Source organism: Manacus vitellinus, unplaced genomic scaffold, assembly GCF_001715985.3.
Source record: "Manacus vitellinus isolate BGI_N305 unplaced genomic scaffold, ASM171598v3 scaffold_29_pilon, whole genome shotgun sequence".
NCBI lineage: Eukaryota > Metazoa > Chordata > Aves > Passeriformes > Pipridae > Manacus > Manacus vitellinus.
This window is the reverse complement of record NW_021940207.1, coordinates 5,001,710-5,024,720: the sequence shown is the minus strand read 5'-3', so window position 1 is coordinate 5,024,720 and position 23,011 is coordinate 5,001,710. Positions and strand designations below refer to the sequence as shown.

At 45.7% G+C, this 23,011-nt stretch overlaps 1 protein-coding gene across 2 annotated transcripts in view; it reads right to left on the bottom strand.

The window, feature by feature from the left end:
• IL1RAP (interleukin 1 receptor accessory protein) overlaps nucleotides 1-22,655 on the bottom strand; it is a 33,412-nt gene extending 10,757 nt beyond the window's left edge. For both annotated transcript variants that reach the window (XM_029960812.1, XM_029960813.1), the window contains exons 1-8: nucleotides 22,590-22,655; nucleotides 9,499-9,784; nucleotides 8,565-8,757; nucleotides 6,721-6,886; nucleotides 5,698-5,769; nucleotides 4,438-4,567; nucleotides 3,067-3,215; nucleotides 632-781 (exon numbers count right to left, since the gene is read on the bottom strand). In XM_029960812.1, the coding sequence (XP_029816672.1) occupies nucleotides 632-781; nucleotides 3,067-3,215; nucleotides 4,438-4,567; nucleotides 5,698-5,769; nucleotides 6,721-6,886; nucleotides 8,565-8,757; nucleotides 9,499-9,784; nucleotides 22,590-22,650 (1,207 nt within the window). In that variant the 5' untranslated portion in view covers nucleotides 22,651-22,655. The remainder of the gene's footprint in view (nucleotides 1-631; nucleotides 782-3,066; nucleotides 3,216-4,437; nucleotides 4,568-5,697; nucleotides 5,770-6,720; nucleotides 6,887-8,564; nucleotides 8,758-9,498; nucleotides 9,785-22,589) is intronic.
• Nucleotides 22,656-23,011: the final 356 nt, after the last annotated feature.

Below are 23,011 nucleotides of genomic sequence, written 5' to 3'. Positions count from 1 at the left end.
ATTGCAGTCTATCCACATGAGCAGTCCCACCAGACAGAGACTTGCACCCTGCCTACACCCTACGAGAGCTGCCGCACCCCCATGGCAGGTTCACACCCCAAGCTGCAAGGGCTCAAACACCCTCCTCCTCCAGAGGAAGAAATCTCACCTCAGAGTCCCTAGCGATGAACTCCCAAGTAACACAGGGAAGCTGTGGAAAAGCTGAGGAGAGAAGGGTGATTTCCAGATGCATCCTTTTGGATGCCTTCCTGCATTTTAAAGCGGATCACTCTGGATCAGATCATGTATTCTTACACAGAGTCACCAGAGAAACCTGGTGACTTGTCTTTACTGTCTAGATTGGATGAAACAGCCAGCCATCAGCAGGGCAGTGCCCCAGGGAGCCCGACATGTCCAAGCTTCACCTCAGCAGAGAATATAGAGGACTTCTCTCTCCTTTCCCTTGACCCAAGCCTGACTCCTCTTACTCTACAATGACTCACACAATTGAATGTAGGTATAGAAATGGAAGGTCAAAATGTCATTATGCTCTGAAGAGGGTTAAAAATAGCTTATAGGAAAATTCCTGTATGAAAATGAAGGGCCTGGTCTGCAGCAGGATAAAATAAACGAAAACTCTTTAATATCTTACCTAGAATGGTTTCATCTGTTCCAAAATGAGCCCGATAGAAGAGGACCATTTCAAGCCAATACACGTGATAGACGACAATCAGCACCACAACGAGCAGGATGGTTGCCCCCAGTCCACAGGCCAGCTCCACGGTGTACTTCGGTGCTACAGCTGGGTCCAAAAAGAAAGAGAGGGTCAGGTTTAAAAACAGATTGGGCCTTCAGCTAGGCAGGAACAAGTTTGTGTCACATGCAGCCAAACACCACAAAGGAGCAGCCAGGAGCCAAGTTGGCCCTTCAGAGTAAGGTGGCTAAGGCAAGGCTCTCTAGCAGGACACACGATAGCTGCCCACCCTGGAGAGCCCATTCTCAGTTATTAGGTCTAGTTGAGCTGGCAGAGCAAGTCATAGCACAGGCTGGATTTCTGTCTCTAAGCAAGATCCTGGGAGCAGCCAGATGGTAGAATGACCTGTTGATGGAAAAAAACCTTCATAGTCCAAAACCAGCTCATGAACATGACCTTCTCAGCAGTATACACACTCTTGGGGCAACACAACTACACTTACTTCTAGGACAGCCAGATAAAGTTCATCTGCAGCAAAATAAAGGCAATGGCTACTATTTTTGCTCTCCATCAAACAGACAAAGGTCTTGTGGCTTGTACCAGACTGACAGCAAGGATATAACTAGCCATGGCCTGATCGTTTTCTACCAGGAAAGAAGAATCAGAGTTCATTAAAGAAAAGTTGAAATGCTTACAAACAAATAGGACAACCTGTGGACATCAAGCCAGAACATCACAGGCCCCCTCCAACTCATACACTGTCTGTCACACCACTGCTGCTTTTTTGTATTAAGGACAGAAAATAACTCTTCTCACTGTATCCCTGGGCAACTCTCCAGGTGGCAGTTGACGTGCACAGTGGCAAACTGCACAATGGAAGAACAGTAGGGAGTGGAAACACCACCAAATTCCAATATTTAATAAGTTTCTAATAAAAGTGAAATACAAAAAATAAAATGGAAAGAATTTATCAACTTTCATTAAGTGATGAGCAGCTGAAGTACATGAGAAGGAGAGGGAAATAATCCAGAAAAAGCAAGAAATGTATGTAACTTAATGTAATGAAAGAGTTGGAGCCAACATATATAGCCACTTGCTAAAAACTCGAAGATAAGTGCTGAGGGGTCAGGTTCAGGCATTCTTAATGTTCCTATGCACAGTAGGATGGGCTGCAGTGAGCTTAGTTTAAGGTAGCTCTGCCAGCAGCAGCCAGGGATTGTTCTTGGATTTTTCTGTGGAACAGAGCATGAAGAAGGGGTTGTGGGTAACCACGTCTGCTCAGAGAAAACCCAGTCAACTATTCAGAAGCAAGATGGGGAAGGAAGAGAGAGGATGGTACACATGAGTCCACTAGAGAACAGCATTTAGGCATTCTTATATAGAGAAAGAATCTGAGTATTTTAGATTCACTTCTGCTACATGTACAAACATTATCACCCCAAAAGAATTATGTATGGAGTATGAACACACTGGCAGATAGTTTTGGCCTTTCTCACTTATGTGTTTGATCTATTGTTCCTTTCCAACAATTCAGGAGAGGTTTGTCTCAAAGGAATGGGACTAAAAAAGAGGGAGGACAAGTATCAAGAAGAAAGAAAAAAAGATCTTCCAGTAAAAACTTGTGTGAGCCTTCCCATGCTCGTAGGGCAGAGTAGGGGGAAGAAGGTGTCTGACATGACCCACACAAGGCAGGGCAGCATTCCTTATGGGAGAGGGGAGGTCTGACTTACAGTAAAAGCAGATGTTGAAGCTCTAGATGAGGTTGATAAGGAGGCAGAAAGATCCACCTTAACCAGGAAACCTCACATAGCCTTTATTGCTGAGAGGTGGGTCTGGGAAACAGGAACAAAATCTTTGATGAAAAAAAGATGTAGGAAAAACCCACACTGAACAGAGCTAAATCAGTCCACACCATCCAGGCTGAGGTGGCTGTATCTAGACTGAAGCATCATCACAGCAGGGAGTAAACCACAGAGCACCATGGTTTGACCATCTCGTTCCCTGAGCCATGCCAGCGGGTGCCCCGTGCCTTCTCGAGGATGCAACTGGTAGCTGTTGTGTCACGCAAAACCCTCACCCAGTCAAAGTAACCTGAAATCATTTCAAGCAGCCTGTCTCCCCCCAGGTCTGCTTCAGTTGTGTTACATGGAGAGAATGAAGACCTATCCACCCCTCTTTCCTCCCAGGCACTTGACCACGGTACCCCGTCTGGAAGAAGTACTGCAGTATGACAGCAGTGATGCAGCAGTGTGTACAGAACAGACTGTGTTAGGCAAAAAGTCCTGATGGAATTCTTTGTCCCCTTACTGTTTTGCAGGGCAAGGCTCAAGGCAGGACCAACAGCCCCCACTGAGAACACCTCACTTCACACCCAGGCTCTGCAAGTACTTTACCTTTCATGTGCACTATGGCCTGGCTCTGGTCCTCGCCTTTGGCATTCCTGGCATAGCAAGTATAATTCCGTTTTAACTCCTCTGGTGTGGCCTTTGCAACTGTTAGAGTCCTTATGACAGTTTTGTCTTCAAAATCTCTAGTAATTTCACTGTAAAAGAAAAACTAGAGCATTACATATGTGAAACTGCAGCAAGTTCTTAGTGGAAGATATTCCTTTCCCTGATATACTCTCTTTCTTTAAAAAGACCAAAACACATAAACTGATATTTATAAATCAATACACACTTCAGATTTTAATACAGCTGCAGCCATTCCTTTATCTGATTTCCCTTAATAATTATTTTACCACTCAGAATTTTCTCATTGCAGCTGTGTCACATTGCCTTTTAGAGAAAATGGAAGTTCTTGCCTATAAAACAAGATCATCTCAGGAACTCAAGATTCAGAGCTCACATCACATTCCCCATGCAATCCTGGATGAGTCACTTTGTCTCTCTCTGCCTGAATTGACCATCTGCAAAATTGGGGATACAGTATTTCCTTTTGCCTTTCCTTTTTCTACACTGGTTTGCAAATCAACTGGGGCAGTGACTTCCTTCCACTTGTAATTCAGTATCCAGCAAATGGGACTTTGATCCTTGTTTGGGTCCTTCATGTAACTGAATCCTTATTCCTCCTAATCAAAACTACATATAATACTACATTTTTGTTTTCAGCCTCTGTTTTCTTGAAACATTTTTATCATTTATGCTATTTTGGAACATTCCTCTAAATATAATTGTCTGCCCCTGTTTCAGAAGTCCCACAATGGCACCAGCTACTGGCAGCACTACCAGGTCCTGAACAAAATCTTCTTATCTAAAGACAGATAAGAATAAGACTGATTAGTTGAAACTTCTTTACTCCTATAGCAGTGGAATGAGGAGCATCATAGCGCTGATGTGGTAGATACAGTCTTAGCTGACTCATTTATAAATGGGAAAGAAAGCCCCATCAAAGGTGGCCACAGAAGCTCAGAAAAGCCTATAAAGATGACTAACAAGCAACATCCACTCCCCCGCTGGTAAAGCAGACCACAGGGTCAAAGACACAGACAAGAGACAACATAAGATCATCACCCATGATGATGTGAACTGGATAACAAAGCTCCCTCAAATCCTTCTGTAATATATGAAACTGTCTGGGTCTGGAGGCCTTCTCCTTAGAGCTCCTGGTGCTCATCACAGCATGGTGTAGACACGGGGGTTTCTGATTAACAGGGAAGCAGGGGACTCCACGCTCCCCTGGGACTGTCACATGCCTATAGCTGCACCCCTCTGCAGGACCCAATAGAGGATTAGATTCAAATGAAGATTCACATTTTCCGTTACCTTTGTGTGACTTTTATCTTGGGGTCTGTGATGTCATCTGTGTTTTTTCCATCTATGGTCCACCACACCTCAGTCCGGGAGTCCTTCAGGAAGGTGAAGAAAACCTCACAGGGCAGGATAAGGTCATCTCCTGAAAAGAAAGGACCAACTGTGAGGTATTGCAAAACAGGAACAGCGCCACCCTTATTTTGTGCTATCCAGGGATCCTACCAGCCTGAGCTCTGCCTCCCTTCAGGAGGGAATGAGGCATCCACTTTCTGACATCTAGTAACACTTTAATGTCTCGGACATGATGATTTGTGACAGACGCATAAACAGAAAAAAATATCCTGCCTTCTCAAATGTGTTACAAATTCTTTGACTTCACAAAGTGACCCACCCAAAGGGAGAAGCTCCATGCCAACCACTTCCTTGGAAAGCCAGGCAGTGTTAATCATCCCCACTGCACAGGGGGAAGATGCCAAAAAGCGAAGGATTGAGCTCCACAAAAGCATTTTGATGTGGAAACACTTCTTCAGGAATTTGACTTCTGCTCAAGATCAGACTTGGGAGTGTGAATATCTTTGTGATCAGCACATTAGTGATTTTTTCTTACAAAGCCATTACTGAAGAAGTCTGACCTTCTGAGCCTTAAAAGCTGTACTTTAAAGTGAAGATTCTGAGGCTAATCATCATCATTGGCACGACATTTATTAAGCAGCATAATGGCACACAATCCATTCAATATAGGGAATTGCTCCAAAGAGCTATGAGTTGAAACCGATGGAGTGGGGGAAGGGTTTGGGGAAGGGGCGTGGTACTCCATTACCCAACACTCAGAGGCCAGCAGAAGGAGAGCTGTCACTAATTAGGAAGCAAGAAGTGGATAGAAGGCTGAAGCCACTATGGGGGTAAATGAGGGAGGGTGGGAGCAAACCACAGCCAGGGCCAGGGCCAAGAGAAGGTCCTACAGGAATTTTCCTAAGAAGCTCAGTGTTCCCATTTCATCTGCTTCTGCAGCTGCAATCCTGCATCTCCATGCCTGAATATCTGTCTTTATTTATGCTTGCAAAAAATCAACTTTTAAAGCTGTGCTTTCCTATTCTGGCATCGGGAACTGGCATCCCACACTGTCTGCCAGGCAATTTGTGGCAGCTCGTGTGCTCTGCGAGGGAAAGCACTGGGGATGCGGCAGAAGGGGAGAGTTCCTGTGCCTGGCTGGGTCTCCCTGACCCACAGTCAGGGTGTCAGCAATTTCAGGCAGCGAGTGTTGGAATTTACCTGCTTCCAGTTCGTACACAACTTTCTCATTTGGAGACATGAACTGCGGTGGCAAGGCCTTGTTTGGAGATCCTGCAGGAAACAACAGAGAGCCCCCCGTAGGGACCCAAACTTCATGAGAACCTGGAATCCTTGCAGCTTCATTCATGATGCCCTCGCACCCCACTGTGCATTCCCCAAACTAACTTGTGATACAGTCCTGCTGCAGAGTTCCACGCACAGAGAAATCTAATTCTAGTCCCCAAACTGAGGGCCAGATACAGATTTTGAGGCTTCTCCGAAGTTTAGGTAAGCTAGTTTGGGCCTCTCACATCCGAAATCGTCCATATCCCTCTCCTCTCCCACAAGGCATAACCTGTACCACTTTCTTTTTACTGCTGCTTTTAAGAACCAAAATACAAACGTAGTTTCCTATTGCAAATATTTAATTCAGTTCTTAAAGCAGCTGTTGCCACGAGACTCAGAATGCATCCTACAGATCACTAGGTTTTTAAGCTCTGTCTACAATTCCCTGGCAGGTAGGCTGAGCCCTTGTGCCTGGGACAGACCTGTCCAAGCAGTGGGTACCTGGAGCTCTGCCTGGGTGATTAACAGTCCCAACCTCAGCACACAAGGTTTTGAGATTCCAAGAAGACCAAGACAAGTTGGCTATAAAGGGACAATCCTACAAAGAAAGATGAGCAAAGGGCACTGGAGACAACAATGAGCAGGAGTGCCAGGGCTATGCACTCACATGCCAGCAGAGGGTACCCCTGGCCATCTCATGGGCTGAACCTCACCAGCCTATGCCTGGCCACTCTCTGTGTTTGGGGGCATTTGATATGGTGGGGGGTAAGACCTCTAGTGCAACATGTTCTGGGAAGTCACACAAAGCTGATACCAGCAAGAAAAAATACACCGGGTCAGTTGAGTAATGCAGATTGAACACAACCATAAATGGATCCTGCGACAGACTCTTCTAGCTGTTTTTACCACTTCTGCAGTTATCCACATGCATTTTACATATTTTAAAGTCATTCTTACCCACCACCTTCATCGTTATGGTTCTGGTGAGATTATATGTTCTTCCATGGTCCTTGAATGTCACAATACAAGTGTAGTTCCCTTTATATGCACTGCGGACAAGGACGATGACAAGCCTGGGCCCTTGGGGATATCGCTCAGAGAAGCCATCCACTGAGTTGCAGTTCTGGAGTCAGGCAGAAAAACACTTGAGTTTGGGATTCCAAAGTAAAAGACATTGGTTTAAATGCTACAACAGAGATCTGATCTTCAACTATGAATATGGTACTTGGGATTGTGATGCAGATCAGACCTATATACCATGAACTTTGAGCATGCTGGAATACAGACTGCTATGTTCACCTTGAAAATGAAGTGATGAAGCAAATGACCCTAATAGTTTTATCTCACCTTAAACACAGGCAGTTTTATAAAAGAGAGATCTCTAATCCAGAAGTACTTTTGCAATGAAAGTGAGCACCTCAGCAGAGTGAAAAGTAAAAACAGACAGGAAGAAAATGATGACATATTCACAAATGGATATTAAGACTAAGGGACGTGTCCCCCATTGATATCCATCTTTTGGGACTAATCAAGCTGCCCTGACTGACTTCAGCTGAGGATGAGGCCCCAAAATTGGCAAATGGCAAATGAGAATCTGCAGTACAGAAATCTTAATAACTCCTCTCTTTCTGCCAGGCAAGGCAGGAAAACTCTACCAAATACCAAGCTAGAGATCCCTTTTCAGAAAGGGGTTATGCAGATAACATCTTGATTGTCATAAAACCCAGAGATGTGCACATTTTCTAAGACATTATTTCTGAATGGGACATTTCCAAATCAGATACATCCTAATAGGGCAGTTTAAGACAGGGGTCACATACCATTTTTAATGATTTTTATTAGGTATGAGATGACTCGCTGTCTGAAAAATCACTTCCAAGGGGCTTTTTGTTTCATTCTGCTAATTGATTGCCGAGATGTGAATTTCAATGAATGATACAAGTAAAGTATTTAAACTACTGGAGTGAAACTGCTCCTCTTGGATACAAAAGTAATTTTTTCTAAAGGGTTTTCTTTTGGGTCTTTTTTTTTTTTAAATTAGCAGATATATTTGTTGACAAATTCTTTTATTATTAATTTCACTTATACAGAACCTTCTATCTAGAAAGCCAAAAGCACTTTCTAAGCAGTTATTAAAGAATTCACTCCCATAACTCTCTGGCTGTACATCCCCTGAGACTAAACAGAGAATTTAGTCCTACCTAAGACCTAGAGAAAAACAGTGAGGTCAAATTTAATAAAACTGAGCAGTAATTCTGTAGGCAAGAGCTTGAGGATGGCTAGAGAAGTCTACTCATCAGAGCAGTATGGAGGGTGGAGTAGAGATGTCTTGATCTTCAGAAGTTTGCTGAGTTGTGTCAAACAGGGTCACCCACGGGCTTTGCAGAGGCCTCATTTTCTGATCTCAGAGGATTTTAGAAAGGGTGTGATTTTAATTAACAGGTAGGGGTTTTTTAAAGAGTGAATATGAATGATAATTTCCTTTACAGACATAGTAAGAGGCTCAAACAGCAGGTAAGGCATACTGCCCATAACTGAACTGAGGCTCCTAAATCCCCGCTACAGTATTCTCCACTTGTGCACTCCAGTCAAAAGAGCTTCAGCATTAGCTCTCAATTCCCTTCCAAGAGCACTTTTACCCTCGAACTCAATGGAAACAAAGCTCTTAAAATTAGTAAAGTTTCATTTGCAGCATCATCATTGGGGAGACTCTCAAACACAGCTCCATGACTCTCATGTCGACCACTGCTTTTTCACATACACCACTGCATTCCACCACTGCCCACGTAAGTCTTTCTTACCAAGTACCACTTGACAGTTGGTGTTACACTGGCAGGGTAAAACCCATCAATATCTGGACATATGATCTTCTGATTGGCGTGCTCCAAGTAGAACATCTCCTCAGTGGGTTTTATCGAACGGCTCACACAAGAGTGCTGGTCTTTCGGAACAACCTCCAAGGGAAACGCAACTTTGCTGCAGTAGGTTGTATTTCTAAGGACAGATAAGAATAAGACAGATTAGTTGAAACTTCTTTACTCCTATAGCAGTGGAATGATATAAAAATTACATCTGCAATAAGGAGCATCATAGCACTGGTGTGGTAGATACAGCCTTAGCTGACTCATTTACAAATGGGAAAGAAAGCCCCATCAAAGGTGGCCACACAAGCTCAGAAAAGCCTATAAAGATGACTAACAAGCAACATCCACTCCCCCGCTGGTAAAGCAGATCATAGGGTCAAAGACACAGACAAGAGACAACGTAAGATCAAAAAGAGCTCTTGTGCATAGTAGATGCTATGTTCATTTTGTACCATACTCAGAGACACTTTTAATTTCCTAGAAGTCTGAATCTCATGAATCTTTGCCAAATTAGTGTGCAGTCAAAACATTACCCCTGCATCTGAAGCTATTTTTACTCTAGACATCCAGATCACTTCTTAATGGTGAGCGCCTGTGGATTTTGCCATGGGCTCAGCAATAATATTTTCACGGACACTTGCAGCAAGCAAGGAGGGGCACACTCATTAACGCTTGCAAGGCTCCAAGCATTATTGCAATGTAAATTGGCTCAGCGCTGAGCAGTCTTATAATTGTAACATTCTTTTCCCATTAATGCTTATACAAATGACTGTCTCCCTACAGAAAGATCTGGTGCTAACAGCCTAATTTCCCCACCTCCACAGAAGTCCTTCGATTGCACTGAAGACAGGAGCTGCACCACACAACTTACCTGAGCATGCAGGTATAATTCCCAGTGTCATTGAGGAGAGCAGGCCAGAACCAAAGGGTGTCTTTATCCTTACTGATGTGATTGTCCGGGAGACGATAATTAATGGGTTCCTCCAGATCCCGGTCCTGCGCAATCCTGTACCAGATCAGGGTTAAGCCAGCAGAATGGGCTGTGCTATAGTTGTACTTCAAGAAGGTCTCAAAAAGTGGGCATTTGATCTTGGCAGGTTCCCCATCATAAATCTGGATCTGCTTCATGGTATCCACACCCCAGTCATCGCAGCGTTCTGCAGCCAGGAAGAACAAGGTACCTTAGCTTGCGAGTCTGCAGGACAAAAACTGTTCTGCCCATGCTCCCCATAGCCCTTGGTCCTGTCTCCATTAAAGTCAGAGGTAAAAACATAGTGTTTTCAGTGAAAGCAAACTGGGATTTATAGAGCAGAGCAAGAACACTGTGTTCATTTCTGGAGAACCTGCAAACCTCTGCTTTCATTTGTACAACTCCTACACTTCTTCCAAGCTACTTATCTCTCATCAGGACAACAGAATAGGATATTCCTGCACAAAACCAGGCTTCCTAGAGAGCTCCAAGAAAATGTAACACAAAAATCTTATGTGGGAAGATAAAGTTTAGATGAAAACAATGCCAGAGGTGTGTGTGCATCCATACACAATGGTAGGGAAGATGGAAATAGATGTGTTAAAATAAGAGGGGGGGAAAAAAAAAGTAAAAAACCCAACACAAACATCAACCCTCCCCTAGAGCTATGGGTCACTGCCCCTGACAGAAGAAGCTGGACTGTGGGTGCCAAGAGCAAGAACTGTCTTTTCTGTGATGGATTCATGTGACCCCTGTGCACACTATGGTAACATAAAGAGTACAAGCACTAATAAGTGACACAGAGCAACTGTTTATAGTGAAGTTTAAGAAGGGAGGTTGAGGGGCAGAAGAGACAGTATGGAGGATGCAGCAGCAGGTTCTCTTGAGAATTCCCAGGCAGTGTCCAGGTGCAATTCCCCAATCACAGTTCAACAGGCTCAGTGTGGCTCACAGCAGACTTGGATTGACACAGAAATTGGTCAACATGAGAAAAAGCTGTACAGTGCCTTTTTTTTAATTATTTCTTTAAAGAATTTATTCTTCTCATTAGCAAATAGTTTCAGGACAAAAGCACAGTTCAAACCCAACTTCCTTCTGGGTAGTCCTTTCCATTCAGTTCCTCCTACCCATCAGGATCTCCAGTCAGGAAGGGAGTCAGTGCAAGCAAAGCACGGTACCAGGGTGTCAGCAAACCTGAGAGCAACCTGCACTGTCGGCACCAACTGAGACACATGGAGAAGCTGCTGTCAGTGCATCTCCTGTCTCCCCACGCTGACGAGGCAGAGCACAGCATGGCACGCTTCCCAGTGCATCTCTTGTAGCTGCTGAGAGGCATTTGCTAGGGCAGCCTGACGTCTGAGAACCCAAAATGAGTCAAACAGGAGAGGGGTGTGCTGCCTGCAGCAGTCCCTGGGAGCAGTGTCTCAGCACATCACAGGCTTACCAGAGACGACACTGCAAAGCCTCTCCCATTTGCAGATATTAGAAGAACTCAGACCAAAAGGAAAAACAGAATACAATATGCTCTTTGAGCCAAATTCTTCTGAATTCTTCTGAACTGACTTCACAGGCCCAAATCAGGATTTCTGGCAATTATTCTTCCTTAAGTAGACAGTGGGATGTAGCTTGGCCCCAAATTCATACTTAATTTAAAAAAGCAAAGTGATAAACCTTTGAGAAGATAGGCCCGCAGCACTTAAAGGCAGCGATGCTAACTCCTGTGGCTCAGCAATGGTTAGTCATGGGGAGGAGGAATCTGGGCCAGTAAGAATAGAAATGTTTTCTGGCGAGTTTGCACATAAATGTAAATGCAAGCTGCACTGCTCCTCCTGTGGTATTCTGAACACCCATATGACAGAGTGCTACTTCTGGAGGAAGAGAACGAATTGGGCTAGGAAGAGGCAGTGAAGCTACCCAGAACACAAATATTTGCCTGTAGAAACCCCAAACCCAAGTGGTTGGAGAGTGCCATAGCTTATTATCTAAAAAACGTCTTTCACAACCACACAGCATCTGTTGTAGTTTTAGTTAAATGGGAAAGATTTTTAGTGATTTTTTTTTATACCATCATGTAATTTAGAGCATGAGGGACTGCCCACCCCCCCATCCAAGCTGAATCATGGAAAGACTGTCCCCAGCATCTTGGGACCTGCTGAAAAGGTGGGTCCCTGAAGTGAAGCATTCTAGGAACTTGATAGACAAGATAAAAACAGGTGTGCCCCAGAACTCACCCTCTCTTGGTACCTGGGATTTTGCTCACTGGAGCACTGCTGACCTTTGGAGCCTCTTCCCCAGGGACCGACCACTCATTAGAGGTCTCACCTCCCGAACATCTTGTAGTTAAACCAAGACAGCATCACACATTATGGCTGCTATCACAGCCAGAGCCAAGGCTCATTCTGACAGATGAAACCATTGTTGGAAGCCTTATACCATGGGAAGGTGTATGGTCACCAGTCACCACCATGATCAAGGCCAACTGGAACCAGTATGCTGCTTTATGCTGGAGGGGTCAAGCTACTGAATTAGGTATGGGCAAGTGTCCATACAGTGGTAATGAGACAAATGAGCCTGCAGAGACTCTGCTAACTGCATGATAAAGCATGGATTGCTACTCATGGAGAGAGGGCTTCTTTGTTTGTAAAGAAAGGCTCTCCCTCTGGAAGGAGCAAACCTGGGTCTGTAAATCAGGATACCTGGGTTCTCTTCCTGGCACCTGACTTTGCTATCTTCTCTTGGGTTGCATAAAGGCAAACTGTCCTTATTATTTCAAATGGCAGGACTGGGGAGGGAGAAAACTATATAAAACATTACAGTACTGAAATTCTTAGAGTCAGGATCAATGAAATTTGCAACCATGAGCAGCTCTTGCATTTTGCAACAGACCATAAATCAGCACTGTAAAACTACTTACCCATTCTACCTGAATGAGTTATTGAAAATAAATACAACTATTTTATTTTTTTTCTTCCTACATTTCTCAAAAGTAATGCACAGGCCTTTTCTTCTTGGCTCAGGAAGAAGTGACTGTTATTGTTTTACTATAAGACCTATACCTGGAGATTTTGCCTCAGAGCTGGCTAATTAGCCTGGCTTCAGGAACACTGTCACAGCAAAGAGCCAGTGTTAAGGCTCCCCACGTGCCCTTACCTGGAGTGCTGCAAGCTCTGAGCTGAACCCCAAAACCAGAATATAACTGTGCTGGTACTGAACAGCTACACCCAGACCACAGGAGCAGCCGTGCAGTGTGAGATCACAGGCTGTGTATGCCACCTGGCTGGCAAGGATTCCTCCTGGCTGCCAGGGCAAAGACACCAAGCACGGCTCTGAGGGCTCAGGGAGCAATGCCATGACCCATCACTTACAGAGAGATGGAAGAAACACCCCAGGCTGCAGCAAGAGCTCCTTCAGACACAAAACACCAAGGACAGAAGTGGTGGTCCTTTGCAAAGCTTCCCTTCTCCCTGTGCTGTGCTGACAGCAGTACTGCTATTTCTACTTTTTGGGGTGTTTTATGACCAAGATAGCTGGGCTCTGCCTGACATAATGTGTGAGGACTGCAGGGCATCCCTCACACACACCTTTGTGAGCCTCTTGCTCCCCAGCTGTGAGGGTGTTCTTCTCCCCGTGCCAAACAGCAACCTCTGCTGTGGGGGCACTTCTACAGCAGACCCCAGCAGAGACCAAACCCAGACAGCTGGCTGCACTCCACACACATGCATAGAGGGGATACTCACATTATTATTGCTATAATTTTATTGTATCCAACAGCTCCCTGCAACATTTTGTGTCCCTTCCACTATTTTAAGCTCTATTGGATATTCAGAGCCTATTGGCTGCTAACATCAGCATGCAGCTACTTGGATGTCAGACTGAACTGGAGATAGCCTGAAAAAAATGGTATGACTTCACAGTGACCCTTCACTGGCATAAAGCGGCTACCACTATGAAAAAAAAATACATATACACACACATTGATATATCCTGACTCCAGAAATGATATTTGAGGGAGCACTGCAGAAAGAAGATCCAAGGATCCAGTTCTCATTGTGAGAAACAGCACTAACTTCTATGGTGCTGTGCCCATTTGCAGCAACTCACACTTGTTTTCACTGGCTAAGCCTAGGAAGCCAATTTCTTCTCTCTCGAAACATTTCCTGCATAAAACAGCTGCTGGAGTTAAGAGCAGCTCCTGATTAAATCAAGTGGGATCAGCATTCATGCTGTGACTTCAGAGGTTTGCTAACAAATAGAAACCAGCACGGAGATGGAACTATAGGTAACTCCATGGTCCCTTCCATGCTGCAGCAAATGGAGCACTACACACATACCTGAGGGACACAGTAAAATTCTCTAAAAATACACCATCCCACAGATGCATCTTCCTAGAAACACCTCTGCAAAACACTTTTGAAAGAAACCACCTTGTTCTCATTACCAATGAGGTGCACTGCAGATGCCTCAACTGACCCCTCTTACTGCTGAATGCTCTGCAATCACACAGCAGGGCAGCCTATGACCCATAATACCTACCTGTGACAGACAATGCAGGAAAAAGGCAAGAAATGTTCCTGCTTGCACAGCCCTGCTTTGGAAAAGGGATGAGGATTATACAGGGTGGAGGGAGGCTAAATGGTAGAAGGAACACTCCTGCCTCTCCAGCATTAAAAGACAAAGTGCAGGCGGAAGGCTGAGGGTAAGGATGCCTATCTTGAAATCATGTGCCCTGACATAAAGATACGAGCAGGCTGTTGCACTCCTCCTTAATGCACACTGGGAACAAGGTGAACTGGCAAAGCTAACTCCAAGCGTCTTCCTTGCTTGGACTGTACGCTGCAAGCTGTGTTCATAGGGGTGTCTACTCCTGATACAAGGGATAGAAACTGCTTCTCTTACAGAAACTGTCCTCTCTTCTGGTCACTGGTTGCCTGGGAGAAGAGGCCAATGCTCGCCTGGCTACAATCTCCTCTCAGGGAGTTGTAGAGAGTGATAAGGTCATCCCTGAGCCTCCTCTTCTCCAAGCTTTGGAACAGAGCTCCTGTGTGAATACAAACACCTGAGATGCACCTGCAGCACCTATTACAAGAATTCACACTCTCAAAACAGAGATGAAATTGGTTCAGCTGTTTAGATTTTTCAAGAAAAGACAAACTGGACTAAAAAAAAAAAAAACCAAACCAAAAAAAAAAAAAAAAAGAGAGTAAAGCCACATCAAGAAATGCTGTTAAATTTTGTCCACAGTTTGGCACTTTTGTGCAGACATTTTAAGTACTTCTATTTAAAAGAAAAATCTCAATCATCAAAACTCTACCAGCTCCACACCACCTCCATCCCTTCCCTCCCATAGGGCTACAAGCAAAGGCTTCTCTTAGTTAAAATTTCTATGAAGAAATAGTAAAGAGCCATCCTTATGAGAGGACATCTATCATGCTGGCACAAATTACCCTGTCATTTGCCAAATTGATGTGCCCTTCATAATCATCTCTAATTTTGGGAGGGGGCCTGCCTTGTACGCAGACTGGAACTGTGCAGGACACGAAGCCATCAATGCTGCCAACTGAATGACCCTGCCAGTGAATGACCCCTGTCCTCCACACCACTTCAGCTGCAGCATCAGATGGGGCTGCACTATCACAGCATGGTTTGGGTTCAAAAGGACCTTAAAAATCATCCACTTCCAACCTCGCTGCCAGGAACACCATCCACTAGACCAGGCTGGTCAAAGCCCCATCCTACCTGGTTTTGAATATTTCCATGGATGGGGTATCCACAGCTTTTAAGGGCATCCTGTTCCAGTGCCTCACCACCCTTACAGCGAAGAATTTCTTCCTAATATCTAATCTAAACCTACCCTCCTTCAGCTTAAAGCCATTACTCCTTGTCCTATCGCTACATGGCCTCATGAAAAGTCCCTCTCCAGCTTTCTTGTAGTTCCTTTATGTACTGGAAGGGACTCTATGGTCTCCTCAGAGCCTTTTCTTCTCCAGGCTGAACAGCCCCAACTCTCTCAGCTGGTCTTCACAGGAGAGGTGGTCCAGCTCTCGGATCATCTTTGTGCCCTCCTTTGGACCTGCTCCAACATTCTTGTGTTGGGGACCCCAGAGCTGGACACAGCACTGCAGGTGGAGTCCCTCAAGAGCCAAGTAGAGAGGAAGAATCACCTCCCTTGACCTGCTGGCCACACTGCTTCTGATGTGACCCAGGGCACAATTGGATTTTTGGGCTACAAGCCCACACTGCTGGGCCCTATCTCAACAGCTTCCTACTTTCTTTGTCTGCCCCTGCTGCATTATCTTAAAGCAAAGCTGGTATGAGTCAGCCTCCACCTGGGGAGTAGAGCAAGGCCAGTGGTTAGCTCAATGCACGAATCAGCATCAATAAGGCAGAAACAGCTGATCACGCAAAGCGATTAAGCAAGAATTAATCACTACTACCTTAAAAAAAAAATTTTCCTCCCCATCATCTTTCAAGCTCAGTCAGTGAGAAGGAAGCAGAGGAAGCCAGGCTGAACGGAGGAGCTGCACTGTGGGCACAGGAGGTGCCAGCTGTGGCCACCATCACACGTGGGTGCGCCTTCCATTTATGCCAGTGCCAGGAGCACCCTCTCTTCTACCACAGTTTTCCTTTCACACACCCACCCTGCACAAAACCACACCATGCTCCCTGGCTGTGTTCTCTGCTCAGCAGCTGAGTAGAGCAGTGCTCCCCATGCTGCCTGTATCCTATCTGACCATCCAACACGGTGGAGGAAGAGAAGCATGGAACAAAACAAATGAGATCTGCCCTTAACTGGGAGAAGAGGCACAGAGCACACTGAAATTGGTGGGAATGACACAAAACTAGGTTAGACATAGCCAAGATCAGCTAGCTCTCACCATTTGCTCACACTATTTCTGCAGCAGTGACAGTGGTCAGAGATTGACTAAAAGCTGGTCACAGCTCAACTGCCTTGAGGCCATAGCTGCCTTGGAGGCTCAGCCTAGCAGCTGTGTGAACTCTGCAGAAATTCATAATCTGACATCCAGTGGAAACACATCAAAAAAGACTTGTCATAACCTCACTGCCTTTCTCCCACTGCCTCTCTAGCAGAACAAGTAAGTGGAAGTGGTCCTGGCAGATACCTCCTATCAGAGCCCAGCCCCATCCATGTGGTTCTGCTGTGACGGCACTGGCGATATGGTCTTGCACTTCTCCCAGGTCTCACCATATCCATCCTGTTTTGCCACTGAGCTGTGATGACCCCATGAAAGTAGCTCCTCCAGATGCTGCACACAAGGATGGAGTCTCTACCTGCCCAAGTGCTTTAATCATTTAAATAGGCAGGACAGCTGAGAAAGGGAGAAGAAAAAGTACTTTCTGATGCAGAACGGCTCATCATTTCAAAAAGCACTTGTACATTGTGGTTGATTAATTTTAGACCCTGAAAGTCTAGTTTAAACAGGTGTGACAGCCTGTCTCTCTGCCAAATTAATGAAAAACAAGCTGACTGCATAAACTTCTGTTGACTTCAGAGAAAGCAGCCAAGGCATGACATTCAAAAAACTGTATGGAGCCCAGAGCTTCTGACTCTGAATCGCCTTATCTCATCAAGCACAGCCTGTAACATGGGGTAGTTATTTGTGTCTTTTAAAACTCCTCCACAGTGAGCTTTATGCCTTCACTCTCTATCTGTGCATAAAGCTGTTTACTGTATGTGGCACAGAGTATTTTGGTTACCTCCAGCAACTGGGCCAAAAAAAAAAAATTATATTCAGATTCCTCTAGCAAGCTTGATACATTTTCCTGAAGGCTTTCTTTAAATTTGAGGTCACAACGATAAAGGTAGGGGTATGAACTGCTTCCCTGAAGGACAAGAGGAGCAAATAGCTACTTTCCATTCCACTTCATTGAGAAAATTTTTGTGTGAAGCAAAGAAGAGCAGCATGGGAGGAGGAGAAATACAGGAAACAGAACATCCCATTGCAAACTCATCTGTAGGAGAGGCAGCATAAAAAGGGGGTTTACCCGATTAGCATCACCACTGAGCTGTGCTCAAGCTGGCAGGGGCTCTTTTGTGTGCCTGAGACACCAAGCTGGGGCTTGACAAGGTCCAGGCTAAATTCCTGGCTCTGCCAACCCATGCAGGCTAGTTACTGTGTTTAGCCAGGTGCTCTGCTGCCTGCTTTAAAACAGTCAACGATTCTGTACTGTCCATCCACAGGGATGTCTGCATTACAAAGGTGCTGCAGCAACTGTCCTCTGGCAAGGATGGAAACTGAAAAAACACAGCAGGCAGTAAAATGCACTGCAAGGGTCTACAAGCCCAGCAGAGTCACTTGTGTGCAATAAAACACAAATGTGCAGCTGTGGGAGAGGGACATGATGGATAAGGTGGGTAGGAGACAGGACCCCGATGTCCCCTGATGCTCTATTTGATACACACAAAGGAGCAAAAGTGACTATTCAATACCAAATCAGCAACACACTCAAAAAGGGCTGCCTTCCTCCACACATTTCTGCACTTCAATGCAGATAGGTCACATCATGTTGACGCCTGCACAAAACTCACCCCTCACAACCTATTTCCTCAGCTGACAAGAAGCAGACTGAGGTCTTATCTCCTCAGCGGGCACAACTGTGGCTGGTGCAGAGGGAGGCTGGCAGCTGCACTTACACGTCTGCACCCAGGTCAGCTCTGCTCTGCAGGCTTTATCTTCATCCACTTCAGGACTGGGCACCTTTCAACACCCTCGGTGTCGAATAACTTCATGCCCCCAAGTGCCATAAACTTCTACAATGACAGTAACTCACAGATGGGTATGGATGGTTATAAAATCATGTCCTAAATTAGGACAGCAAGAGGCTGAGATTGGAAGAGTAGGAGGAAGTCAGGAAATCCCAAGAGAAGATGATGGGGGAGGGATTTAGTCTCTTTAGAAAACAATAATGCAGTTTAATCTATTTTTCTTCTGACTTTACACACCAAAATAAGCTTCTCAGCTTCTGGGGCTGTCACAAATCATACGGAAAATAAGGCCACTGGAACCCCATCAGTAGAATAAGAGTTATATAGTAATAATCCTGAGGAGCTGCACAGGGCTTTCCATCTTCAAAGTGTTTTACAGACAGTAATTTATTAATCTGCAAATTTCCCCCGGCCATCAGCAACTGCTCTGCCTCTCTGCTCAGTGTGACAGACACGGAGCGCAGATCGGCCCTTGGGAGAGATGGCTCAGGCGGCAGCTCTGACCTCTGGAGCCTGACCTCTGTTTCTTTCTCTCTGAAGCTGCAAGTTCTCTGCTCCAGTCACCACCTGAATCAAGAAGCACTGGTGACATCTGGCACCTTGGAGCCAACTTCAGAGTGGACAAAACCAGTGCCTGAAAGCCCCTGATATCAGGGAGTGTAAAAGACACGCTCACAATCCAGCAAATAACAGCAGAGCCTGAAATAAAGCTCCCAGGACAGAAGCTCCTGGCTGCCTTACAGCCACTGCCTGCCATGCTGGGGTGTCATTCTGGGTAGAAGCTAGCCCCAGTTCTGGGCTCATCCTACCACACAGCCTGTCCGAGAGTCTGATAGTTCCCCAAGGGAGCTATCAGAGGCATTCCTATGCAAACACGATGATTCCTCCCACCAAAGCACTATTTATGCACAGCAGATACCTGCTAACACTTTTTACTGTCCTTCAGATAATCAGCACGAGGCTGCTCCTCCTCTCATGGCAGCAATATTCTTCTGCTTTTGCAATTCCCTAAGACAATACTCCTAACCACCATCCCCTCCCCAACCCTCTCCCTGCAAAAGCTGAGAATTCTTGGAGAGTAAGAGAGCAGCCTGGTTAGCAGAGAGAGGAAAATGGAACAACTACAGCTATATCTTCTACATAAGCCGGTATCTAACATCAGCTAGCTTTGTTCAGAAATAAGAACATAACATTATTCTGTATTCACACTGTTCTTTGTCCAACTGCTTTTTCATCTCTTTTAAGCCAGTGTATATTTATATGACTTCAGTAGTGCCAAAGAAATAATTTTAAGACCAGAACTGGGTCCATTGGTTTTTGCAATCCTTCTCTGGATATCAGAACATTGGGTTCACTAAGCATCCTACAACACAAGTGGGGAGCCTCATTTCCAACTTAGGGATGGTTTAGCTAGGCAATTAAAGCAAAAGACCCCAAACACCATTGCAAACACTATGCCAAAGGTCACAAGTAAGGAATTCAAACCCATGCACTGCAGATCATGTACACTCTCAAGACCAGAAAAGATCTACCCTTGCATACAGTATGAGTGAATAGAAGACTCAGGCACCAATTCAGTCTCAGACTCCACATCTTTTACTCTACGCTACTGAGATCACATTCCTTTCCTCGTACAGTTTGCACCTCCCTTCCGGCAAGTGATTTTGTTGCAGCACCAGCCTCCATACGCAGCAGAAACAGCAGAGCCCAAAGAACAGATGTTTAGAGCCACAGTGCTGTAGGCGAAATCTGGGGGGGAAATAAAGTTTATGGATTTATCTCTCCAGTAAGAAGCAGGGTAAAGCACAGTGCTGAAGCTTTCTGACACATTGCCAGGGAGACTGTCAGCTGTACTGGCTGAACTGGATGGAAAGGCTGCTTGCATCACAGCCAGAGCAGTGCTGGTATTTTAAAGCTGAAATTTAGCAAGTGTTGGCTCCTCATCTCCCCTGCAAGCTCAGAGCCTAGGACTCAGCAGAACTGGTACCCCTGGCTTGGGCAGTCTCTGGTCAGTGTTGTTGACCACACTGCTCCACCAGGAAGGATGGCAGAGGCAGAAAAGTGGCAACAAACCACAGAAGGACTTCGGTCCCTGCCTCCAGCCTTCCTCAGTCCAGCCTTGGCTGGAGAGAGAGCTGGTCCTGACAATACAGGATTACATGACTTAATAGTCAAAGCACAGAAAGATATTCATCTGAAATGACAAATCCCTACCAAGTTACACATGTTAAACATCCCAGGAGCCAGGTTCCTCATTGAGAGCTACCCATCTCCATGGCCTTGCTTGGTGTTAGGCGACCACCAGGGCAGCTGTAGACTGGGCACAGCCCTTCTGCATTCACTCCAGATAACCTCAGCTCTGGTCCCCTCACCCATGCTTCCTGTTCCTGAAAGAAAAAGCAAGCCCAAATGCTGCAACATTACCAGAGCAAGTCTGGTTTCCCATACTGCTCTGTATTTACAACTTTGCAAGGGTGAAATGAGCTCCAGTTGCCCTTTGGTGCCAGCCTCAGGAAAACCCCACAGTGTAACAAAGGGCTGCACAAACAGCTGCCCCTCCATCCATCTACAAACAGCCATCCAGGCCCATCGTGAATAACAGAAGACATTTTGACAGCCCAAACTGGTTTATGATGTCCATGGCATAAAAAGCAAGCTCTGAACTGAAGAGTGTGTCTGACACCACAGACCTCCAGATAATTAAATGCATATACTGTATTGGATTTGCAGGAGAGAAATATTTTAACTGATCACGTGTCTCATGCATCACCCTTTGACACTTACGTTCTTGCAGCGCTCTACACGGGCTCTGAGCATCCTGTACAGAAAACCTCTGCATGGAGGGTTCTGGTTCTGCCAGATCCATTGGCATGAGCCTGTGTTTCCCAAATGCCAGGGTGCTCATTTTCACGGCTCCCAGATGACTGTATCAGCTTTTAGGGTAGCTCTAACATTTCCTGGGCGATCCTGGTTCAGTTGCACATACCTCCCATTTCTGAAAAAGCCCAAGATGACTGCACGTGGGGTGTCATAATGCTGCCTCAGCAGGAGGAAGATACTGCGTTGGTGGAGAGTAGAACAGCATGTCCAGAATCACATGCAAAGCAGGGATTTTCCCAGCGAGCAGCAAAGATCCATGTCACTGGATCCCTCCTTATCCTGGTGCTCCTGCTACTTGGGGTTTAGCAGAGGAGACCCAGGCCGCATATTCTTTCTCCCTTGCTGTTTCCTCATTGCTCACCACTTCCACCCAGTCCCTCTCAGCCAGGATGGGACATCCCCTACCAAAGACCACAGCCTACTGTGAATGCCTGCAGCCCTTGGGCAGCCCAAGGAAGAGAAAAGCCTCCCAACCTCTGTGATGAACACTGCACTGAAATGAACCTTGCTGAAGTGCATGATGTGAATTCGGCCATGATAATTCAGTATAGTCCAAGAGGGAATGACACAAGAGCTGTTCATCTGCTCAGGATATTATAACTTCTTGTTTGTCCCTTGCTGCAGAGGGACAAAGGTTCATGGGGGGGGCTTGTCAGCCCTAATTTCTGAGCATTTCCCCCCACAAAACCAGTGCCTGTTCTTTCCTCCCTCCCCCTTTCCACTCCCCTCCTGTAAATCATGCTGTCTCCTTCCGCCCCCAAATAGGAAGTCCGGAGCCGAGACATGCACAATCTGCCTCTTCAGAAGAGCTGGGCTGAACGTGTGCCAGAGGAGCTGCGAGCATGACAACATATTTCCTGTCAGGAAAGTGACTCAGTGAGACGGGTATCAGAGCTCCTCTTACTCCACAAGTTCCCCTCTCCCCTTGCATTGCTGAGGCATGAGTCAGAATTGGAGAGCCGAATCTCAACCCCCTCCGGATCCAACCAGGAATAGCAGAGTTCAGGTTCAAGTCAGTCCTTGCAACTCAGTGACAAGTCAACACCACGTGCCAAGCCCTGGTTTCATCCCTCACAGAAGGGGAATAAAGATACTGACCAAGTGGGCAGCTTGAATTTACAAAGCACTTTTAGGTCGAGGTGGTGCTTTCTGCTATTTGCTAATGCACCCATTTACACCACACTTGTAGCCTCCACACATGAGCATTGTACAACACTCCACAGAACTAGCGTTGTGTTCAATACTTTGCTGAAGCATTTTACACACAACCCTTTAATCCAGAAACGCTGTAAATTCTTAAAACTCGCTGCAGACAGTTTTGTTCTCTGGCCTCAGGCCATCTCTTCCCACAGTAAGTAGGCAGACCCACTGCATGCCATGTCCTTACCCGAGCCTCTGCTGAGGGTGACCATGGACAGCCAGAGTGTAACCAGCAGGACACTGACCATCTTCATCCTGCAAGACAAAGCACACAGAGTTTCTGGTTATTTGACACTGTTTCATCACTGCAGGCAATTTTTCAACTCTGAGTGTGTGTGTTTATCCCTCCATCCACCCAATGATCCTTTAATTCTGGTAGGTTCTTTTTTTATTTCATGAAGATGCCTTGAGAACAGTATCTGCGTGGCAGCATTGCTCCGCCTGTGGCAGCTTGCCAAGCCTGGGAGGTGATGGCTCTGAAGAGGACAGCCCAGATCATTGATTCAAGTCACTGGAATAGTCTGTATCTGGAAGCACAAGGAGTAAAATAGGTGCTTGCAGGCTAGAAATCCTGACCTTTGACTCCCCAAACACCGAGGTCCTTTGCCA